This window comes from Erythrolamprus reginae, chromosome 2 (assembly GCF_031021105.1).
Source record: "Erythrolamprus reginae isolate rEryReg1 chromosome 2, rEryReg1.hap1, whole genome shotgun sequence".
NCBI lineage: Eukaryota > Metazoa > Chordata > Lepidosauria > Squamata > Dipsadidae > Erythrolamprus > Erythrolamprus reginae.
In genome coordinates, this window is record NC_091951.1 from 805,133 (window position 1) to 821,528 (window position 16,396).

Below are 16,396 nucleotides of genomic sequence, written 5' to 3' on the forward strand. Positions count from 1 at the left end.
CTAATGTGAGCTGTGGATCAAGGAGGACGCCCAAGTTGCGCACCCTCTCTGAGGGGGTCAATAGTTCCCCCTCCAGGGTTATGGACGGACAGATGGAATTGTCCTTGGGAGGCAGAACCCACAGCCACTCCATCTTATCCGGGTTGAGTTTGAGTCTGTATTGTTTCTTCTCCTGCCCTCCTCGAAAATAAATTGACCCCACCTCCTCCTCTTTGTGACAGTCTATGGAATTCTATTATGTCGGCCCTAATCCTTCTTTCCTGTAGACAAATCAAACCCAAATACTGCAACTGTTCTTCATGTTTTAGTCTTCAGGCCTTTAATCATTTTAGCAGCTCTTTGCACTTTCTCCAAGTCAAAAATTCATTTTTGTAATGTGATGACTGTTCTGGTTTCTGGTAGAAATTCAGCAAGTGCAAATAACTTTTATCAAACACATTATTTCATAAACAAAGAAACTCCGTTTTATTCTCTTCTCTTCCGGTTATACACACATTTCATACTGGCGTATCTCTCCTAGCTCCGTTATCTCTCTTAATTTCATTCCCTACATTCCTTCTCCTGCTCTGCTAGACAAGATTTATTTCGTAAAAGCATGCTCACTAAAACACAGCAGACAGATAGTTAATCACACAGAATTTTCAGCTTACTTGGAGAGCGGCATAAAAAATCAACATCCTTTTGTTCGGCAATGTTGAAACTCCACCCTTCTTCTTCACTAGTTCCCTGATATGCCAATTATCTCACTACAGTATTTAACCCATTCATCTCAATATCTTCTTCCAGACCTTTGCTCTCTACGTTTCTGAATCCTTCTGAATTTAGGATTAAACCAGCGAGCGTCTGATTCTCCCTCACTAGATCCTGAACTCATAGCCCCATCCTGTGGCTGGCCCCCCACCTCTTCTACTACCTGTAACCCCGGGCCCCCCACTACTTCATAAACACTATCTGAATCTGAGTCCTCAATATCTTCATGATCCTCCAACTGATCAAGAGTATGTACAACAATGACCAAAACTGGATGCAGTATTCCATGTGTGATCTTTACTAAGGCTCTATAAAATGGTAGTAATATTTCACATGATTTTGACTCTGTGGCTGTTTATACAATCGAGGATTATGTTAGCTTTTTTGGCTGATGCGGGATACACAAGCGACTCACGTTTAAGTGATCATCTATTTGGACTCCCAAGGTCCTGCTCACAATTACTGTTTTTGAGCCAGGGTTCATATACAGTAATCTGTTTTTCCTGCCCAGGTGTAAAATCTTACTTTTTTCCACATAAAACTTCATTTTGTTGGATTCAACGTTCTCTCATTTGGATCAGAAAGGCACAGTATGCATACACACACAAACCTATAGAGAGAGGGTGGCTCAGTGGTGAGACTTCAATACTGCAGGCTAATTGCCCATAGCCAGGAGCTTGATCCTCATTGGCTCATGGTTGATTCAGTCTTCCAACTTCCGAGGTCACTAAAATGAGGACCCAGATTGCTGGAGATGACATGCTGACTTTGCAAACTGCTCAGAGTTCGGTAAAACATTTTGAACTGGTGTATAAGTCACAAGGGAATTGCTATTGCTATATAGTTTCTCCCGAGCATGGATCCTTTTATGAGAAGTAAGATAACCATTTTGAGTAAAACTCTTTCCACATTCCATGCATTTATATGGCTTTTCCCCTGTGTGGATCATCTTATGGGAAATAAGATTACGTTTTTGAGCAAAGGTCTTTCCACACTCCATGCATTTATAGGGTTTCTCCCCTGTGTGGATCATCTTATGGGAAATAAGGTTACGTTTTTCAGCAAAGGTCTTTCCACACTCCGTGCATTTATACGGCTTCTCCCCTGTGTGGATCATCTTATGGGAAGTAAGATGAGCTCTTTGAGCAAAGGTCTTTCCACACTCCATGCATTTATATGGCTTCTCCCCTGTGTGGATCCTTTCATGTGAAGTAAGTGTACTCCTGTGAGCAAAGGTCTTTCCACACTCTATGCATTTATATGGTTTCGCTCCCGAGTGGATCCTTTTATGGGAAATAAGATTACTTCTATAAGCAAAGGTCTTTCCACACTCCATGCATTGGTAGGGTTTCACTCCCGAGTGGATCCTTTTATGGGAGAGAAGAATACTGCGTGTTTTGAACATGTTGCCACACTCCATGCATTTGTACAGCTTCACCCCAGAATGGATCCTTTCATGGGAAGTAAGTTGTCTCCTTGTTCTAAAACATTCTCCACATTCCAAACATTTATAAGGCTTCTCTTTTGTGTCAATCACTTTTTGAGATGTAAGGAGGCTATATGGTTCCTCTTGTTGGGTAAGAAAGTCTTGTATTGGAACATCAGTGGAAAATGGCCCTTCTGGATTCCAATTCTTTGACTGGTTTTTCTCACGGCTTTCACATTCCTTTCGAATTCCCAACTTCTCGGTTCCATTTTTGGCATTGATCACTTGGAACGGTTCACAGGAATTTTGATTCTCCTGCCCGTTATGACCTTCAAAGCAAAAGGGAAATGAAAGTGATAACAAGGTTAGAGAAAAAGACCAAAGTATAGAAAGTCAAGTGAATCTCCTTCTGAATTCTCCAATATGCCATTAGGTCTTTATGTTTGCATGCTTACAGGGGTGTGATGTAGACATGATGATTTCTTTATTCATGATTCACGAAAGCTTTGAAAATAACTAGAAAACACCTCCTTCTTTACAATTATCTATACAGTGATACCTCGTCTTACAAACTTAATTGGTTCCGGGACGAGGTTTGTAAGGTGAAACTTTACTAGATAAATGGCCAAAGCAATGGAAACTGCAGTTTAATGTTTCCAAATGTAAAACAATGCACTTGGGGAAAAGGAATCCTCAATCTGAGGTTCTGTGTTAGCAAAAACTTCACAAGAGAAGGATTTAGGGGTCGTGATTTCTGACAGTCTCAAAAGGGGTGAGCAGTGTGGTCGGGCAGTAGGAAAAGCAAGTAGGATGCTTGGCTGCATAGCTAGAGGTATAACAAGCAGGAAGAGGGAGATTGTGATCCCCTTATATAGAGCGCTGGTGAGACCACATGTGGAATACTGTGTCCAGTTCTGGAGACCTCACCTACAAAAAGATATTGACAAAATTGAACGGGTCCAAAGACGGGCTACAAGAATGGTGGAAGGTCTTAAGCATCAAACGTATCAGGAAAGACTTCATGAACTCCATCTGTCTAGTCTGGAGGACAGAAGGAAAAGGGGGGACATGATCGAAACATTTAAATATATTAAAGGGTTAAATAAGGTCCAGGAGGGAAGTGTTTTTAATAGGAAAGTGAACCCAAGAACAAGGGGACACAATCTGAAGTTAGTTGGGGGAAAGATCAAAAGCAACATGAGAAAATATTATTTTACTGAAAGAGTAGTAGATCCTTGGAAGAAACTTCCAGCAGACGTACTGTAGTTGGTAAATCCACAGTAACTGAATTTAAACATGCCTGGGATAAACATATATCCATTGCAAGATAAAATACAGGAAATGTATTTGGACTGGGAGTCATTGCTCACAGTCACTCATGCCCTGATCACCTCGAGGCTCGACTACTGTAACGCTCTCTACATGGGGCGACCTTTGAAAAGTGTTCGGAAACTTCAGATCGTGCAGAATGCAGCTGCAAGAGCAGTCATGGGCTTTCCTAAATATGCCCATGTCACACCAACACTCCGCAGTCTGCATTGGTTGCCAATCAGTTTCCAGTCACAATTCAAAGTGTTGGTTATGACCTATAAAGCCCTTCATGGCACCGGACCAGAATATCTCCGGGACCGCCTTCTGCCGCACGAATCCCAGCGACCAGTTAGGTTCCACAGAGTTGGCCTTTTCCGGGTCCCGTCAACTAAACAATGTCGTTTGGCGGGACCCAGGGGAAGAGCCTTCTCTGTGGCGGCCCCGACCCTTTGGAACCAATTCCCCCCAGATATCAGAGTTGCCCCCACCCTCCTTGCCTTTCGTAAAGTTCTTAAGACCCATCTCTGTTGTCAGGCATGGGGGAACTGACACATCTCCCCTGGGCCTATACAGTTTATACATGGAATGTTTGTGTGTGTGTTTGCTTTTAATAATGGGGTTTTTAGTGCTTTTTAAATTATTAGATTTGTTTTTTACATTGTTCTTGTTATTGTTGTGAGCCGCCCCGAGTCTACGGAGAGGGGTGGCATACAAATCTAATAAATAATAATTAAAAATAATAATAAATAGTATAAGGGCAGACGAGATGGACCATGAGGTCTTTTTCTGCCGTCAGTCTTCTATGTTTCTATGAAATGTTTGTAAGATGAAACAATGTTTCCCATAGGAATCAATGGAAAAGTGATCAATGCATGCAAGCCCAAAACTCACCCATTTGCCAGCCAAAGCGCCTGTTTTTGAGCTGCTGGTATTCCCCAGAGGCTCCCCTCCATGGGAAACCCCACCTCCGGACTTCCATTGCCAGCGAAGCGCCCGTTTTTGCGCTGCTGGGATTCCCCTACTGGGATTCCCCTGCAGCATCGCAAAAACACAGAAGTCCGGAGGTGGTGATTCCCATGGAGGGGAGCCTCAGGGGAATCCCAGCAGCGCAAAAACGGGCGCTTCGCTGGCAACGGAAGTCCGTTTGTAAGGTGAAAATAGTTTGGAAGAAGAGGCAAAAAAATCTTAAACCCCGGGTTTGTATCTCGAAAAGTTTGTATGACGAGGGGTTTGTAAGACGAGGTATCACTGTATAAAATTTCACTTGGTCAATTTTGAGTTAAGGAAAATAATAGAGTAACAGAGTTGAAAGGGACCTTGGAGATCTTTTACCTTTTTAGGTAGAAAACCCTACGTCACTTCAGAGAAATGGTTATTCAACATCCTCTTAAAACCTCCAGCGTTGGAAGCATTTGCAATTTTCTGATTAATTTTTCAGGCAGTTTCCCCTTAATTCTAAGTTGCTTCTCTCCTGGATTAGTTTCCACCCATTGCTTCTTGTCCTACCCTCAGGGGCCGGATGGGACTCTTTGTCTCTGTCTCTTCATTTCTCCTTGGGTGATTATGCCCCCACCCCCACTTATCTCCTCAAGTGACATCCCTCCACTCATTTGCCCTGGGCAATAGGTCACCGGAGTCTACGGAGAGGGGCGCCATACAAATTTAACAAATAAATAAATAAATAAATAATAATCAGCATCCCACACCCTTCGACATGGCTATTTCAGAGAAAACAGAGTCAACCCTGGGTGTTCCACCTCCCCAGTTAGCCTCCAACCAATCAGCTAAAAGGCCCACTCCCCCCCCCCAAATTAATACCAATCTATCATATCTCCCCTATTCCTTTTTTTCCCATTAAACTAGACCTACCCAGTTCCTGCAACCATTCTTCATATGTTTTAGCTCCCAATCCCCTAATCATCCTTGTTGCCCTTCTCTGCACTCTTTCTCGAGTGTCAACGTCCTTTTTGCATCGTGATGACCAAAACTGAATGGCAGCATTCCAAGTGTGGCCTAACCAAGGCCTTATAAAGTGGTATTAACACTTCACGTGATCTTGATTCTCTCCCTCTGTTGATGCAGCCTAGAACTGTGTTGGCTTTTTTGGCAGCTGCTGCCCACGGCTGGCTCATATTTAAATGGTTGTCTACTAGGACTCCAAGGTCCCTCTCACAGTTACTACTATGAACACGGTACCACATATACTGTACCTGTGCATTTTAATAATAATAATAATAATAATAATAATTATTATTATTATTATTTATTAGATTTGTATGCCGCCCCTCTCCGAAGACTCAGGGCAAGACTTCCGACTGACCAAATTCTGAAGCATAACACACCAGACATCCTGATTGTGGAGAAAAAGAAAGTATGGGTCATCGACACCGCAATCCCAGGAGACAGCAGAATTGAGGAGAAGCAGCTAGAGAAATTAGTGAAATACGAAGATCTAAAAATCGAGCTGCAACGACTCTGGCGGCATACAAATCCAATCAATCAATCAATCAACAAACTAACAAACAAACAAATAAATAAGCCAGTGAAAGTGGTCCCAATGGTACTTGGCACGCTGGGCGCAGGGCCAAAGGATCTCAGCAGACATTTGAAAACCATCGGAATTGTCAAAATCTCCATCTGTCAATTGCCAAAGGCTGCTTTACTGGGATCGGCAGACATAATTCGCCGCTACATCAGGCAGTCCTAGGTGCTTGGGAAGCGCCCGACAGGGGATGAAATACGAAATCCAGCACAGTGATCTTGTTTGCCGTGTTGTACTGACATAATAATAATAATAATAATAATAATAATAATAATAATAATAATAATAATAATTTATTAGATTTGCATGCCGTTTTTCTTGCCTTACTTTTTTCACCATTGAATTTCATAAAAATCAGGAGAACCATCCAATGGGGAATTAGGAGAAAACTTTATTGGGGTGAGCTAATTTAAGCAGAGACCTGTGAGAACGGAAACAATTTTGAAACAAGAACCTTCTTCTCTGGTATACCTCGCAGTAGCGGCTCCACAGTGACCTTATAGGGGGGCGAGAGGCCACTTGGCCTGTCCCTTGACCTCAGTGATCAGACCCTGAAGTGAACTCACTTGCTGAAGCCTCCCGTTGGCTTGTAAATGCTCTTCTCGCAAAGGTTGGGAGGCTTCAAGAATGGCTATTTTGCTGCCCTAAAGTCTCATTGGCTTGCGAGGGCTCTTTGGCCAGATAAATTCAGAGATATGGAAAAATACAGATGTGAAATGGCACAGAAAGCATCTAAGCAACGAGACATTGACTCTTTCCTTCCTTGGAGCACCAGAAGGCCAGATCCTTTCCTTCTCCCTCGTAGGAGATGATGTCTCATAATATTGGTTGTTTAAATAAAGAACTAACTATAATCTGTCTTCATGAACTCTGATTGGTGTCACACTCTTACCCAGAGAGACCACATTCCTGTGGTTTTCCAGCATGACTTCCGAATGCAGCGCTTTCTGGTCAGGATCCAGCTGAGACCATTCCTCCTCAGAGAAAGACACAGCCACCTCCTCGAAGGACACAGGACTCTCCTGAACACGGGAACAAGAACAGAACGGGAGGATTCACAAGATCTGTTTATCTTCATCAATGATTTGTGCAAGAAGACTGAAGGGGAACTCATCAAATTTGCAGACAAGACTAAATCGACAGGTATAACGTATGTTCTGATTGGTTCTCCCAGTCAGAAACAAATCTCAACGTAACACTCCAGCTCGAGATATACAACATATTGGGCAACATCTAACAAAATGAAAGCAACAGTGAGAAATATAAAGTTCTACATTTAGGAAAGAAAAACCAAAAAACCCCATAGAGCTCTGGTGAGACCACGTTTGGAATAATACTGTGTCCAGTTCCGGAGACCTCACCTACAGAAAGATATTGACAAAATTGAACGGGTCCAAAGACGGGCTACAAGAATGGTGGAAGGTCTTAAGCATAAAATGTATCAGGAAAGACTTCATGGACTCCATCTGTAGAGTCTGGAGGACAGAAGGAAAAGGGGGGACATGGTCGAAACATTTAAATATGTGAAAGGGTTAAATAAGGTCCAGGAGGGAAGTGTTTTTAATAGGAAAGTGAACACAAGAACAAGGGGACACAATCTGAGGTTAGTTGGGGGAAAGATCAAAAGCAACATGAGAAAATATTTTTTTACTGAAAGAGTAGTAGATCCTTGGAACAAACTTCCAGCAGACATGGTTGGTAAATCCACAGTAACTGAATTTAAATATACATCCATTGTAAGATAAAATACAGGAAATAGTATAAGGGCAGACTAGATGGACCATGAGGTCTTTTTCTGCCGTCAGACTTCTATGTACAGTGTTCCCTCGATTTTCGTGGGGGATGAGTTCCGAGACCGCCCGCAAAAGTTGAATTTCCGCGAAGTAGAGATGCGGAAGTAAATACACTATTTTTGGCTATGAACAGTATCCCAAGTTTTCCCTTAACACTTTAAATCCCTAAATTACCATTTCCCATTCCCTTAACAACCATTTATTCGCCATTATTACTGGTACTCACCATTGAATAAGACAGTGATCCTGATATTTATAAATATAATTATTCATTAACAATAATATTTTTTTTGTTATTTATTTGCAAAAATTATTAGTTTGGCGATGACGTATGACATCATCGGGTGGGAAAATCCGTGGTATAGGAAAAAAACCGCGAAGTATTTTTTAAATTAATATTTAATTAATTAATTTAATATTTAATTTTTTAATTAATATTTTTTTAAAAAAAACGTGGTATAGGCTATTCGCGAAGTTCGGACCCGCAAAAATCGAGGGAACACTGTAAAATGAACCGGGGTGGCGCAGCAGGTAGAGTGCTGTACTGCAGGCCACTGAAGCTGACTTGTAGATCTGAAGGTTAGTGGTTCAAATCTCATCACCGGCTCAAGGTTGACTCAGCCTTCCATCCTTCCGAGGTGGGTCAAATGAGGACCCGGATTGTGGGGACAATAGCCTAGCTCTCTTTAAAAAGTGCTATTGCTAACATGTTGTAAGCTGCCCTGAGTCTAAGGAGAAGGGCGGTATAAAAATCAATCAATCAAACAAACAAAAATAAATACAAATAAAAATAAATAAATAAATAAAATATAAAAATAAAATAAAAATAAAATAAATAAATAAATAAATAAAAATAAACGAATTAAAATATATATATAAATATATAAAAATAAATAAATAAAAACTAAATATAAATAAATAAATAATCAAAATAAATAATCAAAATAAATAAATTAAATAAATAAAATAATAAATAAATAAATAATAAATAATAAATAAAATAAATAAAATAAATAAAATAAATAAAATAAATAAAATAAATAAATAAATAAATAAATAAAAATAGATAGATAAATAAATAAATAAATAAATAAATAAATAAATAAATGCATTGGCATAGAATAGGTGACACCTGGCTCAACAGTAGTTAGTGCAAGAAGGATCTTGGGGTCCCAGTGGACAACCACTAAAACATGAGTCAGCAGTATGTATAAGGGCAGACTAGATGGACCATGAGGTCTTTTTCTGCCGTCAGTCTTCTATGTTTCTATGCTGCATTTGCAAAACAAAAGAAACAACAGAGTCCTATGCTGCATCAAGAGGGATAGAATCAAGACGACATTAAGTATTAGTACTGCTTCATAATGTCTTGAGAATTCCCCAGGGGAGTCACTTCTCAGCCTTTGCAAAGCGGGAAAGTTCGATCTTGTCTTGTCTTTTCCAGGAACTTGAACCTGCTATTCTACTCTCCGTGTTTGCGGAAAAACACAAACATAATCCTGGCCAAACAAGGGAAGAAAATGGAAGCAGAGAGCACTCTGCACACCCACTTTACGAAGGGAGAATACAAATCTCATAACTTTTCCCTTTCTTACTTGATTTGGAGGTCCAACCGCTGTTTGATCTCCGTCACAATAACCAGAAAGATTCATTCTTTGTTTCTCTGTAAGGAATACATTATTTCAAAATGCATAATTAAGAAATTAGAAGGAGATATTCTATAGAAGAGGAGAGAGTGAAGATAAGAAAGGATCTTCCAATACCTTCTGAGATGTCTTGACTTTGATCTTCCCAAGGGATCCTCCAGAAAAATGGCTCCTGAGGGGGATTTGATGGGTTCTTCTTTCCCTCAAGATCTCTGGTCGCCACAGTGGAACACTTCAAATAGGAGGAAGGAAAAAAGCAGCAGAATTAATGTATGTTACACAAAATAAAGTGGATTCTTATACAGTGGTACCTCGTGATACGAACCTCTCGTGATACGATCCCCGGGTTCGGAAATTTTTTGCCTCTTCTTACAAACTTTTTTCGGCTTACGAACCCACCGCAGATCGCAAAATGGCGCTGCGCTGGGCGCCGCCGCCTGGCTGTCACCTTCTGAAACAGCCGGGGGGCTTCTCGGCGTTCTCCTGAACGCCGAACCCGGAAGTTCGGGTTTGGGTTCCGGAGGCCACCGAGAAGCGCCTGGCTGTTTCAAAAGGTTACAGCCAGGCGGCAAAACATGGCCTCCAGGAAGGACATCTTTGTGACGTCAAAGCTCCGCCCATGGAATTCCCTATTGGGATTCCCCACCTCCTTTCCAGCCTCCAGATCGGCCAAAAACGCCGCTGCCGATTGTAGAAACGGCACTCCGCTGGGCGGCGCTGCCCGGCTGTAACCTTCTGAAACAGCCAGGCGCTCCTCGGCGGCCTCTGGAACCCGAACTTCCAGGTTCAGCGTTCGGGAGAACGCAGAGAAGCCCCCCAGCTGCTTCTCGGCGGAGCGCCATTTTGGGATTTCCCCCCCCCTTGCACGCATTAATCTCTTTTACATTGTTTCCTATGGGAAACAATGTTTCGTCTTACAAACTTTTCGCCTTACGAACCTACTTCCGGAACCAATTAACTTCGTAACACGAGGTATTACTGTATTTGGAACACAACCTCAAAGCCCCCAATATCCATCAGTGTGGTTGAGTGAGAAAACAATGGAACAATGTCCTACAGGAATTAATAGATATACAGTATTATGAACACCAGAGAAGTTTGGGAAGGTGGGGTGTTGTATTCACGTATGTTCCCTATTTCCTTCTGAGCTCCCAAAAGTGTCTCACCTGCAAGTGGACCTGCTCCTTCTGCTCCTCCGCCTGGCTCAGGAGGAGGCCTTCCGCCAGGGCCACCGCCTGGGAGCTGGTCTCTGCTCCACACTCCCGCACCCAGCCCTCCATCTCTGGGGGCAGAAGGAACAGGAGATGCTCCAGAACCACCAGGTCCAGCATCTGGGCTTTGGTGTGCTTTTCTGGTTTCAGCCATCCCCTGCAAAAGTCGTGGAGTTGGCTGCAAAGTCCTCGGGGTCCCTCAGCCTCGCGGTAATGGATGAGGTTCCAGGGCTGAACTTCTGAAGGGAGGATGGATTCTTCCTCCAGGATCTTCTGCCCGGGTCTAGTCCAGAGCTTCCCCCCCTTCCCAGGCTGAGCGGCTGCAGGGCCTTTTCCGCTTCCCCCCTTTGCATCAGGTGGGGTCTCCATCCTTCCTCTGTCCTGCAGAGCAACTCCAAAGGGGTCCAAGGACTCTTATGGGTCTCCAGAGGCCTTTTCCTTCACGGGACCATTTCTGGGAACACAGGACGGATCCCTCCAGGTGATTCCGCTCTTTTCTTCTTCCCCCAGGAGAAAATGGGGCCTTGCAAAGACCACAAATGGCTTCCGGTTTCTGTCTCTGAGGTGGAAGGAAAAACAAAGGCCCAGAATGAGAAGGTGGAATTCAGCCCCTGAGCGACCTTCACCCAACCTGCCCGGAGCCCCAAGAGGCTCAGCCCAGCGCAGGGCCCAGGTCCCCCGAGCAGGGCCGGGAAGGAGGCAGCTGCAGAGGCCGCTTTGCTTCTCTGCAGAGACAGGATCGGGCCCTCTTGGAGCCTGGTGCGAATCCGGCCTCCTCCTCGCCCAGCTCTCCTCTCCTGCTGGGTTTCCTCAACGACCACTCTCCCCTCCCCCCATTCCGGCTCATCCCCCTGCAGGGAGAGTGCGGCTGGGGAGCATGGGTCCCGGGAATAGCCCCCCCCCCCCCGCTCACCCGGGGAACGTCCGGATGTCCTCCCGCCAGACTCTCTCTCCGCCTCCTGCGGAGCCCCAGGGGTTAAAGAGAGCAAGCGCGGCTTCCTAGAGAGGCAAGGCTCAGTGATGTCACTTCCTCCGCCGCCTCCTTTACAAAGTCAGCCGTGACGTTCGCCCTCTAGCGGAGCAATAGGGAGCGGCTGGAGTTCCCGTCCGTTGGCCGAGGGAGCCCCCTCTTCTGAGGAAAGAAAAGGAAACCGCTCAAACGGGGGTTTCACGTCATCCCTGGAGGGGAGTCTGCCCTGCCTTTTGCCTCACCCACTGGACCCTGCCTGGAGGGGGCGCTGTTTCCCATGACTTTGTGGAGGTCCCTGAGCTGAACTGAGGATTATTTGGGCGCTTTCTCTCTCTCTCAAACCCCCCCCCCATTAATTCCTGGGTGGCCCCTCCCCCAATCAATGGAGGTCACTCTCCTCCTTTCTGAAACTCCTCCTTTCGCTCCTTTCCTTGGCTCCTCCTCTTTCCCGCTCTTTCTGACGATCCTAGCACTTTATCCCAAATCCGCCAGGGGGCGCCCTCGACCAAGAGAAGGGAACTCCAGGCGCTTCCCCATTGGCCCAGCGGTCGACGAACGTCACGGCTGGCTTTCTAGAGGAGGTAGAGAAGGAGGTGACATCACAAACAATTGCCGCTCTAGGACGCGGCACTCGCTGTCCTTAACCCTTACGATGCGATGAGCCACTTGGGACTCCGGCCAGATTGAGTGTAGGCTCTTCGGTACCTAAATTCTACTTCCTAAACCTTGGCCTTTGTTTTTCCTTCCACCTCAGAGACAGAAACCGGAAGCCATTTGGGGTCTTTGCAAGGCCCCATTTTCTCCTGGGGGAAGAAGAAAAGAGCGGGATCACCTGGAGGGATCCGTCCTGTGTTCCCAGAAATGGTCCCGTGAAGGAAAAGGCGTCTGGAGACCCACAAGAGTCCTTGGACCCCTTTGGAGTTGCTCTGCAGGACAGAGAAAGGATGGAGACCCCACCTGTTGCAAAGGGGGGAAGCGGAAAAGGCCCTGCAGCCGCTCAGCCTGGGAAGGGGGGGAAGCTCTGGACAAGACCCGGGCAGAAGATCCTGGAGGAAGAACCCATCCTCCCTTCAGAGGTTCAGCCCTGGAACTCCATCCAATACCGGGAGGCCGAGGGTCCCCGAGGACTTTGCAGCCGACTCCACGACTTGTGCAGGCGATGGCTGAGGCCAGAGAAACACACCAAAGCCCAGATGCTGGACCTGGTGGTTCTGGAGCATCTCCTGTCCCTTCTTCCCCCAGAGATGGAGGGCTGGGTGCGGGAGTGTGGAGCAGAGACCAGCTCCCAGGCGGTGGCCCTGGTGGAAGGCCTCCTCCTGAGCCAGGCAGAGGAGCAGAAGGAGCAGGTCCAGTTGCAGGTGAGACACTTTAGGGAGCTCAGAAGAGAATAGAGAAGTCACACTTCACCCCTCCTTCCCAAACTTCTCTGGCGTTCATCACTTGTGGCAGTTCTCCAATTCTTGTAGGACATTGTTCCGTTTTCTCACCCAACCTCACGGATGGATGTTGGGGGATTTGAGGTTGTGTTCCGATTTTAAGAATATAAGAATCCACTTTATTTTGTGTGATTACTTCTTTGAGCAAAGGTCTTTCCACAATCTATGCATTCATACAGTTTCTCCCCTGTGTGAATCGCTTTTATGGCTAGTTAATTGCATTCTTGTTCTGAAACATTTTCCAAATGCCAAACATTTATATGGTTTCTCTCCTGAGTAGCTATTTTTGTGGCTTCTAAGTCTATTACGCTGAGTCTTTCCAGATTATTATTATTATTATTATTATTATTATTATTATTATTATTATGTATTATATACATTCCATGCATATAATAATAATAATTTATTATATTTGTATGCCGCCCCTCTCCACATAAATATATAAATTTATATTTATATATAAATTTATACTTATATAGCATCGATCTATATATAAATTTATATTTATATAACATCGATCTATATATAAATTTATACTTATATAGCATCGATCATTTGGAACAGTTCGCAGGAATCTTGATTTTCTACCAAGCAAAAGGGAAACGAAAATTATTATTATTATTATTATTTATTTATTATTATTATTTATTAGATTTGTATGCCGCCCCTCTCCGTAGACTCGGGGCGGCTCACAACACAATAAAACAGTTCATGACAAATCTAATAATTTACAATTTAAAGTATTTTAAAAACTCCTTTATTAAGCAGACATACATACAAACATACCATGCATAAATTGAATAGGCCCAGGGGAGATGTCTCAGTTCCCCCATGCCTGATGACAAAGGTGGGTTTTGAGGAGTTTACGAAAGGCAAGGAGGGTGGGGAAAATTCTAATCTCTAGGGGGAGTTGATTCCAGAGGATCAGGGCCGCCACAGAGAAGGCTCTTCCCCTGGGGCCCGCCAAACGACATTGTTTCATCGACGGGACCCGGAGAAGGCCAACTCTGTGGGACCTAATCGGTCGCTGGGATTCGTGCGGCAGAAGGAAGTCCCAGAGATATTCTGGCCCAGTGCCATGAAGGACTTTATAGGTCATAACCAACACTTTGAATTGTGACCGGAAATTGATCGGCAACCAATGCAAACTGTGATAACAAGGTTAGAGAAAAAGATTGAAGTGTATAGAGAGTCAAGTGATAGACCTTAATTCTGCCTCTTTTCCCCCCCTTCCTCCTGTTTGAAGTTCTGCACTGTGGAGATGAGAGATCCTGAGGGAAAGAGGAATCCATCAAATCCCCCTGAGGAACCAATTTCCTGGAGGATCCCTTCGGAAGATCCACGTCAGGACACCACAGAAGGTAATGGAAGATCCTCCGATGACCCATCTGTCCTACCTCTCTCTCTCTCTTCTCCTATTTTGTTAATTATGCATTTTGAAATTATTTATTCCTTACAGAGAGACAAAGAATGAAGCTTTCTGGTTATTGTGACGGAGATCAAACAGCGGTTGAACCTCCAAATCAAGTAAGAAAGGGAAAAGCTATGAGATTCCTATTCTCCTCTCAGGAAGTGAAGCGGGTGTGCAGAGGGCTCTCTCCTTCCATTTCACCCCCTTGTTTGGCCCAGATTATTTTTGTGTTCTCCCACAACATGGAGAGCAGAACAGCAGGTTCAAGTTCCTTTTAGCCAGCAGAGCTTCCTCTGGTTGTCTTCTTCTGCTAGGTCTTCTTCCAACTTTAGAGTTTAAAAGAAGCAGGTTTTAAAAAGTCCTTCAAGAGCTAAGAATAAATATATCACAGTGGTAGGAACTGCGAGAGACCCATTATTTATTTAGGTATTGGTAATTCTTTGACTCAGAATTGTGCAAGGCTCGTGAAAAATAACTGAAGACTCGCATTGCCACATTTTTAAAAAGCCACATTTTAAAAAACCTATACTTCAAAAATAAGCAATCATTAAAAATAAATAAAGCAGACTGTTAAAATCTAGAGGGAATGGCTGTGTTGAGCATGTAATCAGGGTACTTTCGACTACGAAATAATTTCCAGTCCTCTGAGTTGCGCCTTGATTAAGAGATTAAGAGATTCCCAATTTGCAAAGGCTGAGAAATGACTTACTTTATTTTATTTATTTATTTATTTATTTTTTTATTATTTTATTTTATTATTTTTTATTTTATTTTTTTATTATTAGATTTGTATGCTGCCCCTCTCCGGAGACTTGGAGCGGCTTACAAAAAGTAACAATACAAATCCAAAAATTAAAAAACAGATTTAAGACCCTTAGTATGAAAAACAATCATACATCTCATACAGACCATACATAAAGCGGAACGGCCCAGGGGAATCAATTCCCCCACGCCTGACAACAGAAGTGGGTTTTGAGAAGTTTGCGAAAGGCAAGGAGGGTGGGGGCAGTTCTAATCTCCGGGGGGAGTTGATTCCAGAGGGTCGAGGCCGCCACAGAGAAGGCTCTTCCCCTGGGTCCCGCAAGGTGATATTGTTTCATCAAAGAGACCCAGAGAAGGCCAACTCTGTGGGATTTGTGCGGCAGAAGGTGGTCCCTGAGACTTTCCCAGGGAATTTTCTCTTTGTTTTCTTCCTTTCAGCCAATGGCTTGGACTACTAGATCAATCAGTTATAGACAGAGCAACAGGTCAGTTGAGAAACAAGTGAGACAGAGATGGAGAGAAAAAATGAGAGAGGAAAAGAGAGGAAAAGAAGTGAGAGAAGGAGGTTAGCGCAGGTGCTGCCATAGGGGTTGCAAAAATGGGGAAGAACCCCTCCTACTGGAGGACACACCTCCCCATTGAGGGGCAGCTCCTCCTCAGTCCAATCCCGCTGGAGGGAGGAGGTGGCTGTGCAGAAAACGGGACTCATGCCCTTCATGGCACCGGACCAGAATATCTCCAGGACCGCCTTCTGCCGCACGAATCCCAGCGACCGGTTAGGTCTCACAGAGTGGGCCTTCTCCGGGTCCCATCAACTAAATAATGTCATTTGGCGGGATCCAGGGAAAGAGTCTCAAAATGGGTGAGCAGTGCAGTCAGGTGGTAGGGAAAGCAAGTAGGATGCTTGGCTGCATAGCTAGAGGTATAACAAGCAGGAAGAGGGAGATTGTGATCCTGCTATATAGAGTGCTGGTGAGACCACATTTGGAATACTGTGTCCAGTTCTGGAGACCTCACGTAGAAAAAGATATTGACAAAATGGAACGGGTCCAAAGACGGGCTACAAGAATGGTGGAAGGTCTTAAGCATAAAACGTATCAGGAAAGACTTCATGAACTCAATCTGTAGAGTCTGGAGG

General features: G+C 44.2%; 2 protein-coding genes across 2 annotated transcripts; one reads left to right on the forward strand and one right to left on the reverse strand.

Moving 5' to 3' along the window:
• Window positions 1-441: 441 nt before the first annotated feature.
• LOC139162915 (zinc finger protein 3-like) lies at window positions 442-12,224 on the reverse strand. Its single transcript, XM_070743821.1, has 6 exons — window positions 11,593-12,224; window positions 10,635-11,238; window positions 9,586-9,700; window positions 9,418-9,485; window positions 6,922-7,051; window positions 442-2,505 (listed from the first exon to the last, which is right to left on the reverse strand). The coding sequence occupies exons 2-6, from the start codon at window positions 11,046-11,048 to the stop codon at window positions 1,478-1,480; spliced, it is 1,755 nt and encodes a 584-aa protein (XP_070599922.1). The 5' UTR covers window positions 11,049-11,238; window positions 11,593-12,224; the 3' UTR covers window positions 442-1,477.
• LOC139158396 (zinc finger protein 202-like) lies at window positions 11,700-15,716 on the forward strand. Its single transcript, XM_070735704.1, has 4 exons — window positions 11,700-11,730; window positions 12,643-13,007; window positions 14,332-14,446; window positions 15,697-15,716. The coding sequence occupies exons 1-4, from the start codon at window positions 11,700-11,702 to the stop codon at window positions 15,714-15,716; spliced, it is 531 nt and encodes a 176-aa protein (XP_070591805.1).
• Window positions 15,717-16,396: the final 680 nt, after the last annotated feature.

What these genes read in the sequence shown, in the direction of transcription:
- LOC139162915 (XM_070743821.1), bottom strand. Translation starts at nt 11,048, where the DNA reads ATGGAGACCCCACCTGATGCAAAGGGGGGAAGCGGAAAAGGCCCTGCA. An exon ending in AGGAGCAGGTCCACTTGCAG is followed by an intron (nt 9,701 to 10,634) that starts GTGAGACACTTT and finishes TCCTATTTGAAG; the next exon opens with TGTTCCACTGTGGCGACCAG. An exon ending in AAGTCAAGACATCTCAGAAG is followed by an intron (nt 9,486 to 9,585) that starts GTATTGGAAGAT and finishes TATTCCTTACAG; the next exon opens with AGAAACAAAGAATGAATCTT.
- LOC139158396 (XM_070735704.1), top strand. Translation starts at nt 11,700, where the DNA reads ATGTCACTTCCTCCGCCGCCTCCTTTACAAA. An exon ending in AGGAGCAGGTCCAGTTGCAG is followed by an intron (nt 13,008 to 14,331) that starts GTGAGACACTTT and finishes TCCTGTTTGAAG; the next exon opens with TTCTGCACTGTGGAGATGAG. An exon ending in ACGTCAGGACACCACAGAAG is followed by an intron (nt 14,447 to 15,696) that starts GTAATGGAAGAT and finishes TCTTCCTTTCAG; the next exon opens with CCAATGGCTTGGACTACTAG.